Source organism: Priapulus caudatus, unplaced genomic scaffold, assembly GCF_000485595.1.
Source record: "Priapulus caudatus unplaced genomic scaffold, Priapulus_caudatus-5.0.1 Scaffold27, whole genome shotgun sequence".
Lineage (NCBI taxonomy): Eukaryota > Metazoa > Priapulida > Priapulimorpha > Priapulimorphida > Priapulidae > Priapulus > Priapulus caudatus.
Window position 1 is genome coordinate 1,212,388 of NW_014577088.1, and position 13,347 is coordinate 1,225,734.

Here is a 13,347-nt window from a genome sequence, read left to right on the forward strand (position 1 = left end):
AGCGTGATTTCATGTATATTAACGTATTGCCGTATTGACGGTATATGGTCATGTATATTGATGTGTATTGATGTATTGGTATGTCGACGTATTCAGGTACTCACGTATTGCGGTATTAATGTTTCGACGTATCTCGTGTATTGCCGCGCTTTCTATAAGGACGTCTTGACGGTATCGCAGCACATAAACGTAGTGCTGACATAGGGAAGAAAAAAAAACACTTAAAAAAACAAAACCGAACAAATACTGGCGCACTTATAGCGTCCTTAACGTCGTAACCATAACGGTCTTGTACCGTACCGTACCGTCTCATATACGACACCGTATCGCGTTCAGCGTGTAGCGTATACTGTATACCATTACCATACCACTACCGGCTTCTCGCACGTTCCTCACGCACAGCACGTATACCCCCTGTGCGCGTTTCCCGCACACATCCACCACTCCGACGACCCGTCCTACTACGATAGCGTTGCACCATCACTGCGTTCCGTACGTGATGTCGCAACCGTTCATCGCCACAATTTGCGGCTCCTAACGTTTTGGAACCCCGGGGCAAGTGTAGGATAGCGCACGCTCCCGCAGGGAGTAAATATATCGCCTCACACTAATTCCCCAAATGCAATCACTAGAAACAACACACCTCTTCGCTCCAAGTAATAAATAATAATAGAACGCCGCAGGTAATCATTATACACCACGCCCTTTAGCCATCCGAGAACACTAACGACTCGAGGGCCGATCTGCCATGGTTATTCCCCATGGTAACAACTCGGCTCTCATCCCTTCCGAAGCACGGTCCAGGTTTCCCCCCGCTCCTGATCCTATTCCTTTCTATACTCCTCCTTGCCACCTCTTCCCCGCTCTACCTCCTACCTTCCACCTTTACCCCTGCGAGCTACGTTCGCGATCCACGTCTCACGGTACGAGGTTACTGATATTCGGTTACGATTCTATTGTGTATGTAGTCATCTATTGTAGTATCGTAGGATTTTGTTTGATTAGGCTGAAATAGGACGCACGAAGAGTAGTTTTCATAATACTGTGTTTCTGTTATCTATCGACGCAACCTGAACTACCCTTAAAACAGGCTGCCACTACGCGCACCTGCTAAACCGAGAACCTGGAAACGGGAAGCTGCGAAAGCCTTCCTTAGTAGTTATGTGCGTGACACTTATCATCCTGAAGTAGTAATTTATGGGATATCACCAATACACGCGCTTTCTTCGCGTTCAGTTTGTATGGTGTAAAGAAGGGTCTACATTCTGCAAAAGAAATCTCACCACGCCGATCCTAAATTGCACGAAGAACGCCACGTTATCTTTTCAGGTGCAGGGGAAAAGGCAAGCCTCATTTTGCTTCATAAATCGTGCAATATTTACGCAGGGTAGCATAAACCATAGAGGCAGTTCCGTTACGTTAGACAAATATGTTGACAGTAGAACCACGACACAGCGTTTGACCATTGCGAGTTAGAAAAGCCGTTAGCATTTCATTACCATTGTTATAACTGGGAAAATATTTACTAACAGCAAAGCAAACATGGATGGATCTGTGTCGACGGACCTGTTTGTGCCGCAGAAATTCATCACAAACACGAGCCCTGCTGTCAGGATAAAAGATTCGCAAAAAAAGAAAAATATTGCATCTGCTCCCTTGCGTTTGTGTTTGCGATTCGCGTTGACTAGTATGCCAGAAGTTAGTGGGATATAGGCATGGCATTGTGTGTAGCCGTGGCAGCGTGGGTGTGTCTGTCTGTCCGCTCCGTCGTACTTATTTGTCAGTCTGTCTGTCATCAGTGTGAATCTGCGCCAGTTATTTACAGTTAGAAAAGGTTTATTCATTCGCTATCGAAGATATATTATAAACAATTATGATCGCTGTGTAAATTCCAACAAAAAATACTGAAATTTTCGTTTATATAGCACTTTTCTTACATAAAACTGGGAATATATTCGATAATAAACCACTTGGACCAACACCACATATACGCACCTCACTAGCTTAACAGCATATATCAAATATTAGATTGCCATACGAGAAATAACGTTTAGTATATATAATATAATATATATATATATATTATATATATATATAATCAGGAGTTAATATTGACAAACATGATATAATGACTTCATAATTGAATATATGAATCATGAGATTATATACCATAATTCATGGTCTAAACCTAGCAAAAATAAAACGTTAGACTCCTGTACAGCCACCCTACTAAACAGCAAACGAACGCATGTGTTTATTTGAAGTTGCGAGGAATAAATGTTGCTAATAATAATAGCACGCATAAAGCTATGTCACATAGTTACAACATTATACATTTATTATAACTATTTGCAAAAGGTGTTAATATAGCAAGTTTCCCAATTAGAAAGTATAAAAATTCACCCTTCCCATTAGAGACTGCTATAAACACTTACATCCCTGGAATTACCTGCTTACATTTAGTCACGTGGGATACAATTGCCCGTGTAAGGGCTAATGCCGTGTAAGCCTAAATAATGATTAGGCTTAAATAAGGCTACCATGGAAATGACAACATAAAAAGTGAGATGCTAGTAAAGTAAATTGTCGTTATCCAGTAACAATAATGAGCTACTCTTGTATTACGCCAGTTATGCATAATCTAACCACTAATAAATCGTTTATCACTTAAAACAAGTTAGATTGCAATTCCATGCAGTATCTGTAACATACTGTAAAATACTGTAAAATATTACGTAAATCACATTACAAAACGTTTGTTGTCACAACAACTCTATACATTAACACATAAAGCAAATCAACTAATAAATTAATGTTACTTTTCTAATGGGCTATTAGAAGTTTAATCTACTTAACCATATATTTTTTTTAAAGACATTTTAATCCAACAGTAAGTAAAATTATCTAACAGTTCGTAACAGCAAGATCATGAACGATCTTTCATGATCTTGGTAACAGTAAGTATATTTAACAGTAGATGTTAATGTCTCCTAAACATTATTTGTAATATTTCAAAGCAATATGTATACATTCGTTTTCTTTATTTTGATGGTGGGACTATGTAAATAATGGTTTTAGCTATATAGTTTCAAACCTTTGAGTTTTTATGGTGAATTGTGTTAGCCCTCACAACTTTGTGGATCACAGCTTTTAGCAGATACATAAAATTCATCATATAAAGATAATCCCATTATATCACAACATTTGACAATCAATAAAACCTAAAAAGATGAATAAAAACATTTTGGCCTATTCCCTAAAGGTGGTACATTTAACTAAATACTAACATACACCTATACAAAAATGCGAATAAAACCACTGTAGCCTTTTCCTATAGGTGGTTCACTTAAACTCCAAAAATAACGTGCACCCACAAAGGTGATTAAAACATTGTAGGCGTTTCCTGGTGGGTGACCACATGTCGCATTTGTAAACCAGTCGCTTGTCTGTATGTGCCTGGTGTATAAGATATGTATTGTATGTATTGTATCGTATTTACTGGTTGGCTTGCGTAGCCATCTATGTACTGTATGCGTTTATTATGTTGATGCTGTTTATTAAAGAATAGAGTTACCGTAGCAATTCGGTGGTTATAGCATTAATTATACTGTCTGTGGCTTAAGTGCTATTGCACGCGTATCTGTCGTACAAACGAACCTGGACACTATACGATCACACGTGCCTATTACACGAGCTCACGAGCTTCCCTATATGGGGCCAGCAAGGTGAGTCATTGGCAGAGGCAGAGTCAGCCATAACCCATGGCCAGTAACCTTGGAAGAACATTCACACAGATGAATATTGATAATACGAGTAGCTAGCCGTACATTGTAAATGATTAAAATGAATGTAGGTCTCTAAATACGTACATAAATTTACAATAATGTAGAACTTCGGTATAACAGACCCCCATTTAAACGACATTTAACGGAAGCAACGCACAAAGCCCGCTGGTCTGTATGGTCTGTCTGGATGGAAATATGGGAAATTAAAAAAACCAGACAACTGGGACTGTTAGTTTTGAGAGTGTGTGCTAATAGGCTCCTGCACGGGGTGGGGGCACTCCGTACAAAATAGGGTAGGTATGTGCCACTTGAGAGATGGAATTGGGGGGCTCCGGTACTAACAGCACATCAAAATTGGGGTCTCTGGAACTAGGGTTTGCTGGAAAGCATGATGTTCCGGAAGTGGACATGTTTGCGAGAGGGGTCTCCGGAACGTGCGAAAAAAAGTAGGACATATGCGCAGAGACGGGATTGGAACCCCGGGGCAAGTGTAGGATAGCGCACGCTCCCGCAGGGAGTAAATATATCGCCTCACACTATTCCCCAAATGCAATCACTACAAACAACACACCTCTTCGCTCCAAGTAATAAATAATAATAGAACGCCGCAGGTAATCACTATACACCACGCCCTTAGCCTCCGAGTACACTAATAACTCGAGGGCCGATCTGCCATGGTTATTCCCCAGGTAACAACTCGGCTCTCATCCCTTCCGCAGCACGGTCCAGGTTTCCCCCTGCTCCTGATCCTATTCCTTCTATACTCCTCCTTGCCACCTTCCCCGCCTACCTCCTACCTTCCAACTTCACCCCTGCCGAGCTACTTCGCGATCCACGTCTCACGGTACGAGGTTACTGATATTCGGTTACGATTCTATGTGTATGTAGTCATCTATGTAGTATCGTAGGATTGTGTTTGATTAGGCTGAAATAGACGCACGAAGAGTAGTTTTCATAATACTGTGTTTCTGTTATCTATCGACGCAACCTGACACTACCCTTAAAACGGGTGCCACTACGGCACCTGCTAAACCGAGAACCTGAAAACGGGAAGCTGCGAAAGCCTTCCTTAGAGTAGTGCGCGACACTTATTCATCACGAAGTAGTAATTTATGGATTTAACCAAGACACTCGCTTTCTTCGCGTTTAGTGTATGGTACAAGGAGGGCTTACATTCTGCAAAAGAAATCTCACCACGCCGATCCTAAATTGCACAAAGAACGCCACGTTTCTTTTTAGGTGCAGAAGAAAAGGCAGGCCTCATTTGCTTCATAAATCGTGCAATATTTACGCAGGGTAGCATAAACCATAGTCTGAGGCAGTTCCGTTACGTTAGACAAATATGTTGACAGTAGAACCACGACACAGCGTTTGACCATTGCGAGTTAGAAAAGCCGTTAGCGTTCATTACCATTGTTATAACTGGAGAAAATATTTACTAACAGCAAAGCAAACATGATGGTATCTGTGTCGACGGACCTGTTGTGCCGCAGAAATTCATCACAAACACGAGCCCTGCTGTCAGGATAAAGATTCGCAAAAAAAGAAAAATATTGCATCTGCTCCCTGCGTTGTGGTTTGCGATTCGCGTTGACATAATTATGCAGAAGTGTAGTGGGATATAGGCATGACATGTGTGTGCGTGGCAGCGTGGGTGTGTCTGTCTGTCCGTCCGTCCGTACTTATTTGTCAGTCTGTCTGTCTATCAGTGTGAATCTGCGCCAGTTTATTTACAGTGAGAAAAAGTTTATTCATTCGTTATCGAAATATATTATAAACAATTATGATCGCTGTGTAAATATTCCAACAAAAATACTGTAATTTTCTGTTATATAGCACTTTCTTACAGAAAACTGGGAATATATTCGATAATAAACCACTTGGACCAACACCACATATACGCACCTCACTAGCTTAACAGCATATATCTAATATTAGATTGCATACGAGAAATAACGTTTAATATATATATATATATATATATATATATCATTTACCGGTCTTTTCAATGCATACACTGTTTACGACTCTGCCATTCGCGTTGGATTTCCCCGAGCTACCTGCCCACCTTTAAAAATATGCTAGATTGTGGCAGTGGTATATTGAGTTGCGAAGGGTGCACTGCATGCCGTTTAGCCTTATACTATCAGGCTGCGCAAATCCATTTGAAATGTGGGGGGGACTAGCTAGCGAGGTATCGCGAAGGGGGGTCTGGGTGGGCTCTCCCACGGAAAATTTTTGAAATTTCCCCCTCAGTATGCGTTTTCTGCGCGAGCGCGGGGTCCGGACCCCCTGGACCCCCCTGTACACGCCCCTGCAGACCACACACCACACACACACACACACACACACACACACACCACACACCACCACGCACGCCGCACGCAACGCACGCACGCACACACACACACACACCACAACACACACACACACACCACACACACATGCATTTGGTTTGTAATAGATTACGAAAAGGGTGTCCACAGCAGTCTAAACATCAAGAAAACAAAAAGCAGAAAACCAATCATTTGGTGAGGCTGATCACAAAATAATGGTCCGTTATTTATTGTTGGTCCAGTCATATCATAATATGGTGTATATATTATCATCAATTTGGCAAGAAAATTACATTATTAAACCGATCTCAGTACTCAGTGTCCTCTTTGCGTGATATAGCTCGTGTTCCCAGCTTAATCTTGAATCAGTGCTCTAATGTGAGTGATATCTCCTAAACTTTCATAAACATACTTCTCTGATGATTTCTGCATAAGAATTATTTGATATAAGAAAAAAAACGTGCTTAAAAAGAAACGGTACTAAATTTATCAAGACAACATTTTTTCAAGTTGTGCCATGATCATTATTATGCTCTCAATGCACTTTGAATGAAATAAAAGCTGGCAAAAAAGAAAAAAATGGAAAGAAGCCAATCGTTGACGCTCTAGCACACACACAACACACACACACACACACACACACACACACACACACACTTACACACAAAATCATGGTGCTTCCAAAATCGTGGGGGGGGACATTTGATATGACGTCCCCCCTCTGAAAATTCGTGGGGGGGACATGTCCCCCTGCCCCCCCTGGATTTGCGCCCCTGATAGCTATATAGATTGTAAATAACCTTAACGTAATTTTTTTGTCACTTATCCGTGAAAGCCTCGTCTCAGACCCACCCCTACTAAACAATATGGACGTCGACCAAGAGCTGCGCATGTCACTCATCATTACACAACGAGTCATGAAATATTGCCCCCCCCCCAGGAATTTGCTCAGCCTACGACCCTGGTTGGATTGGTATGTAAGTAGTGCGTGAGACTTATTCATCCCGAAGCAGTAATTTATGGATTTTCACCAAGACACCGCTTTCTTGTTCTGTTAGTGTATGGTACAGGGAGGGCTTACATTCTTCAAAAGAAATCTCACCACGCCGATCCTAAATTGCACGAAGAACGCCACGTTTCTTTTAGTAGTGCAGGGGAAAAGGCAAGCCTCATTTGCTTCATAAATCGTGCAATATTTACGCAGGGTAGCATAAACCATAGAGGCAGTTCCGTTACGTTAGACAAATATGTTGACAGTAGAACCACGACACAGCGTTTGACCATTGCGAGTTAGAAAAGCCGTTAGCGTTCATTACCATTGTTATAACTGTGGAAAATATTTACTAACAGCAAAGCAAACATGATGGTATCTGTGTCGACGGACCTAGCTGTTGTGCCGCAGAAATTCATCACGAACACGAAACACTTTATTCTGTTAGGATAAAGATTCGCTAAAAAATTAATAATTATTGCATCTGCTCCTGCGGGTGTGGTTGCGATTCGCGTTGACATACGCAGAAGTGAAGTGGGATATATGCATGACATCAAGAGTAGATAATAACACAATGTGTTATTATCTACTCTTGATGACATGTGTGTGCGTGCGGGTGTGTCTGTCTGTCCGTCCGTCCGTACTTATTTGTCAGTCTGTCTGTCTATCAGTGTGAATCTGCGCCAGTTTATTTACAGTGAGAAAAAGTTTATTCATTCGTTATCGATATATATTATAAACAATTATGACCGCTGTGTAAATATTCCAACAAAAATACTGTAATTTTCTGTTATATAGCACTTTCTTACAGAAAACTGGGAATATATTCGATAATAAACACTTGGACCAACACCACATAACGCACCTCACTAGCTTAACAGCATATATAAATATTAGATTGCATACGAGAAATAACGTTTAGTATATTATATATATATATATATATATATATATTATATATATATAATCAGGAGTTAATATTGACAAACCTGATATAATGACTTCATATTGGATATATGAATCATGGATTATACCATAATTCATGGTCATAACCTAGCAAAAATAAACGTTAGACTCCTGTACAGCCACCCTACTAAACAGCAAACGAACGCATGAGTTTATTGAAGTTGTGAGGAATAAATGTTGCTAATAATAATAGCACGCATAAAGCTAGTCAAATAGTTACAACATTATACATTTATTATAACTATTTGCAAAAGGTGTTATATAGCAAGTTTCCAATTAGAAAGTAAAAAATTCAACCCTTCCCATTAGAGACTGCTATAACACTTACATCCCTGGAATTACCTGCTTACATTTAGTCACGTGGGATACAATGCCGTGTGCTAAGCCGTGTAAGCCTAAATAATGATTAGGCTTAAATAAGGCTACCATGAAAATGACAACATAAAAAGTGAGATGCTAGTAAAGTAAATTGTCGTTATCCAGTAACAATAATGAGCTACTCTTGTATTACGCCAGTTATGCATAATCTAACCCATATAAATCGTTTATCACTTAAAACAAGTTAGATTGCAATTCCATGCAGTATCTGTAACATACTGTAAAATACTGTAAAATTTACGTAAATCACATTACAAAACGTTTGTTGTCACACAACTCTATATATTGACACATAAAGCAAATCAACTAATAAATTAATGTTACTTTTCTAATGGGCTTTATTAGAGTTAATCTACTTAACCATATATTTTTTTAAAGACATTTTAAATCCAACAGTAAGTAAATTATCTAACAGTTCGTAACAGCAAAAATCATGAACGATCTTTCATGATCTTTGGTAACAGTATTAAAGGTTAATATTAACAGTAGATGTTAATGTCTCCTAAACATTATTTGTAATATTTCAAAGCAATATGTAGACATTCGTTTTCTTTATATTTTTGATGGTGGGACTATGTAAATAATGGTTTTTAGCTATATAGTTTCAAAACCTTTGAGTTTTTATGGTGAATTGTGTTAGCCCTCACAACTTTGTGGAATACAGCTTTTAGCAGATACATAAAATTCATCATATTAAAGATAATCCCATTATATCACAACATTTGACAATCAATAAAACCTAAAAAGATGAATAAAAACATTTTAGCCTTTCCCTAAAGGTGGTACATTAAACTAAATACTAACATACACTTATACAAAATGCGAATAAAACCACTGTAGCCTTTTCCTATAGGTGGTTCACTTAACTCAAAAAATAACGTGCACCCACAAAAGGTGATTAAAACATTGTAGGCTTTCCCTGTGGGTGACGCATTAAACTCTAAATCAATCTCTATGAAGTCAAGAACTAGCCTGCTATCGACTACTCCAGCTTCCTTGAGCAATGCACTTAGATTAAGGTAGAATATGGCACTGAATGTGTTATGAATGAAGGATATTCATTCATAGTTCAAGCTGCTACAGCATGCTGGAAATTTGTACCCCATCCTGCTGCAGATTCTTCCTGAGGAACTGTTGAATTTTCCTCCAGCTGTTTTCCTGTGCAAAACTGTGTGCTTTCAGTTCCCCTCCCCATGCCATTTGTAAGCCTTTTAATAGTAAATTAAAACAAAAATCAACATTATTACAATATACTGTGACTAATTCACAAGTCGGCAAACAGCGCTTGATCGTAACTGACTGTCGTACGTCCGAGTATAACTCACCCATGGTCGCATGATAAGAGGCTGTGCACAGAGGAGAGTATGGAGGCTCGACCAGATGTCCAGCTCCGGGATACACGCACATCTCGTAGTTATGCTTGCCATGCCGCTTCATCCTATCAGTGACAGCAGTTGTCTCCTTTACAGACATGACGGACTTGTCATCCCCAGATACAATAAATAGGATCTCTGCCTGTGCACGTTCCAGCTGTTCGAGAAATGAAACTATGTCAGTTTAATGAGAATGGGTGTAATGACGTAGATATCGAATTATTTAACCTAGTATAAAAACCCAGCGACACGGGTCGTTAATAAAGCCAGCAATCACTGGTCATAGTTATTTTAGTCAAAATAGCTCAAGGTAACATGAGCCAGCGAGCGACACGGGTGCCCCCCCTTAACGTAGCATAACGTCTATATGTTATTTAGTCGACAATTAGCAGAACGTAATCGAGTGACAAGTGCACACAGAATATCCCAAGTAAACGAGTGACACTTAGCACCTACACAAGGCCGAAGAAAACACGTCCAGCTTCGATGTCACATGCGCACTGATGAGATCAAACAACGAAACGTCGCGACAAATGTGAACTATGGGAAATAATGAGAACATGAATCGACCTGCCGACGATTCCCACACACCAGAACTCAAAGAAGCGTCCACAGCTTCTCACTCAGTCACCCATAAATGTTGAAGATGACGGAAAAAACACGTCTTCACCACCATCGTCACAAGGCTTGAACCACGCTAGGCCATCGCATTCTCAGTAGTATAAATAACGAACAGTTTCGACAGAAATGCAGACACAGTTTCCACGTGCTGACAGACGCTGTCAGGCACCCGCGCTGCTCTCACCTGCTGGGATCCACTACGCTACGTCACCGTTGCGAGCATCACTGACTGAGGACCTGCCTGCTTGCCTGCCGACCTGCGCAGAACTTCACGCTCGTAAATATTATGGCATTTGTAAACCAGTCGCTTTTCTGTATGTGCCTGGTTGTATAAAGATATGTATTGTAAATGTGTATCGTATTATTACTGGTTGCTTGCGTAGGCCATCTATGTAACTCGTACATGTGTTTATATATTGTTGATGCTGTTTATTAAAGATAGAGTTACCGTCGAGCAATTCGTGTTACTAGCATTAACTATATCTGTCTGTGCTTAAGTGCTATTGCAACGCGTATCTGTCGTATCAAACCAACTGACACTATACGCAGTCACACGTGCTATTACACGAGCTCACAGCCTTCCAATATGGGCAGCAAGGTGAGTCATTGGCAAGCAAGAGTCGCCAATAAACCATGGCCAGTTAAACTTGGAAAGAAGCATTCACACACAGAGAGTATTGATACATACAGTAGCTAGCCTACACTTGTAAATGTTAAAATTGAATGCATGGTCTCCTAAATACGTACATAAAGCTACAATAATGTAGAACTTCGTATACAATGACCCCCATTTAAACGACATTAACGAAAGCAACCGCACAAAGTGCCCGCTGGTCTGTATGGTCTGTCTGGATGGAAATATGGGAAATTAAAAAACCAGAACAAACTGGATGTTAGTTTTGAGAGTGTGGCTAATAGTGCTCTGCATCGGGGGTGGGGCCACTCCGTACCAAAATAGGGTGTATGGCCATCTGAGAATTGAATTGGGGGCTCCGTAGCTAACAGCACATCAAAATTGGGTCTCTGGAACTAGGGTTGCTTGGAAAGCATGATTTCGGAGTGGCATGTTGTGCGAGAGGGTCTCCGGAACGCTGGAAAAACGTAGACATTGATTGCGCTAGGACTCGGAAATATGTGAAAACGGGGTCTCTGGAACAGGAAATGTGTGAAAAAGGGGATCTGCGGTGCGGTAAAAAGTAGGACCTATGCTCCGGGACGGGATATATGTGAAAAGTGGGGTCGCCAGTGCAGTAAAAAGTAGGACTATGCTTCGGGACGGGAAATATGTGAAAAGAGGGATCTACGGTGCGGAAATTTTGAGGTGAAAAGGGGGGTCATAACCGCGGCACATACTACCATGCAATATATAGGAGTGCTCCCCCGGAGGCTCCTGTGCATCTGTTGTTTACATTCACGAAAAGAAATGTTGCATCAGATGTGCACCATCTCTAATAATAATTAATGTATATTCACAAACTTATCTCTCCTACTCAAGGTTAATTAAATTTTTCTAGTGTACTTTCCGCCCTCTTTTGAATACAGTCGGTGAACTACATCACTTCTCATTGGCAAAGACCATATACATATAGATGGGACACTTGCTATTACGCTATTGTATCCGGTCTTTGCCATTTGTTAGCTAGCTCAACGCTTCACTGTATACAAAGTTAAAAACGGCTATAAACTAACTATGAAACTAACTATGAAAGTTAAAAAAACTAGCTGTACTGGAGGTTTTATATCTTACAGCTATTAGGTTATGATCATGGATGTCTTCAGTGAATTCCAGAAATGATACACCTTCAGGGTGGTGTTTCAGCTCGTAGGTGTTCCTGCAATGTTCAGAATGAACTATAGTCACACTAGTAAAGTAGAAGTTAGTGCAGGGTTGCATAACCCAGCTTTCATAAGTGGTTGGAAACTTTACGTCAATTACTGAGAAAAATTTCCACATGGTCTATGGTCTACTACTAAGAGGTCTAATCTTTATCTTAGTAATATGCTAACTTATTTAGAATGAGAGGTTTAAATATGCTCCTTGATTAGAATATACAAATGACATTCTATAGAAGCAATTTGTTAGTGTAAAATTGTGTGTAAAGTAAAATGAATTGTAGTAGATGTAATATAAGGAGTTGAATAAAGTATTATAAACAATAAAAACTACAATATCCTCCTATTTAGGAAAAGGCTTATCCCCATAGTGTATGAAATGGATCCGTGGATAGAAGTCATTGATGCAAACACGGCCTTTATCTGCAAAAGAAACAACAACGGACAATAATTAACACCTAACCATCACAATGCCTACCCATTGAAACCATTGCACACACAAATAAAATAGCCCACATTACATGATATCATGAACATATATATGCCTGATAATATAGTATACACACATGCTCGCACGCATGCACACATGCACACACGCACGCACGCACACACTCGCACACACGCATATATAAATATATTATACATTTGATGATCGATGGTATTTATGCCATAGCTAAACATATTTATATTGTTTTGATAGTAACTCTTGATCAACCTTGTGTTTGTTTCTTGTGTAAGCTGCCATGCACAGTACACATTTCCCACCGAGAGAAACGCCTATTGTTCCTATGTCCGTTTTCAATACAGTGGATGACTAACTGACCATCAACAGCTTCCTATAATAATAGAGGCCAACATCTGAGAGTTACTTCTGCGAAAGGGCCATGAGCCATTACATGGGCATGGAGAGAAGTGTCCAAGTTGAAATGGAGTGCAAGTGCAGAATATAGCGACAGGTGTGGAAGTATGAAATCGAAAAATACCGCATCAAATTTGTTTCACACAAAATTACTTGTCTTATGCTACTTATTTACAGTTAGAAAATTACTAAGGATTTATACTGT

At 40.0% G+C, this 13,347-nt stretch overlaps 1 protein-coding gene across 1 annotated transcript in view; it reads right to left on the minus strand.

The window, feature by feature from the left end:
- Window positions 1-8,707: 8,707 nt before the first annotated feature.
- The window catches only part of LOC106814746 (acyl-coenzyme A amino acid N-acyltransferase 1-like), a gene marked incomplete at its 5' end in the record, with an annotated part of 6,089 nt that continues 1,449 nt past the window's right edge, over window positions 8,708-13,347 (minus strand). The window contains 5 exon segments of the mRNA XM_014819096.1: window positions 8,708-9,664; window positions 9,782-9,986; window positions 12,198-12,282; window positions 12,618-12,706; window positions 13,033-13,119. Coding sequence (XP_014674582.1) covers window positions 9,534-9,664; window positions 9,782-9,986; window positions 12,198-12,282; window positions 12,618-12,706; window positions 13,033-13,119 — 597 coding nt within the window.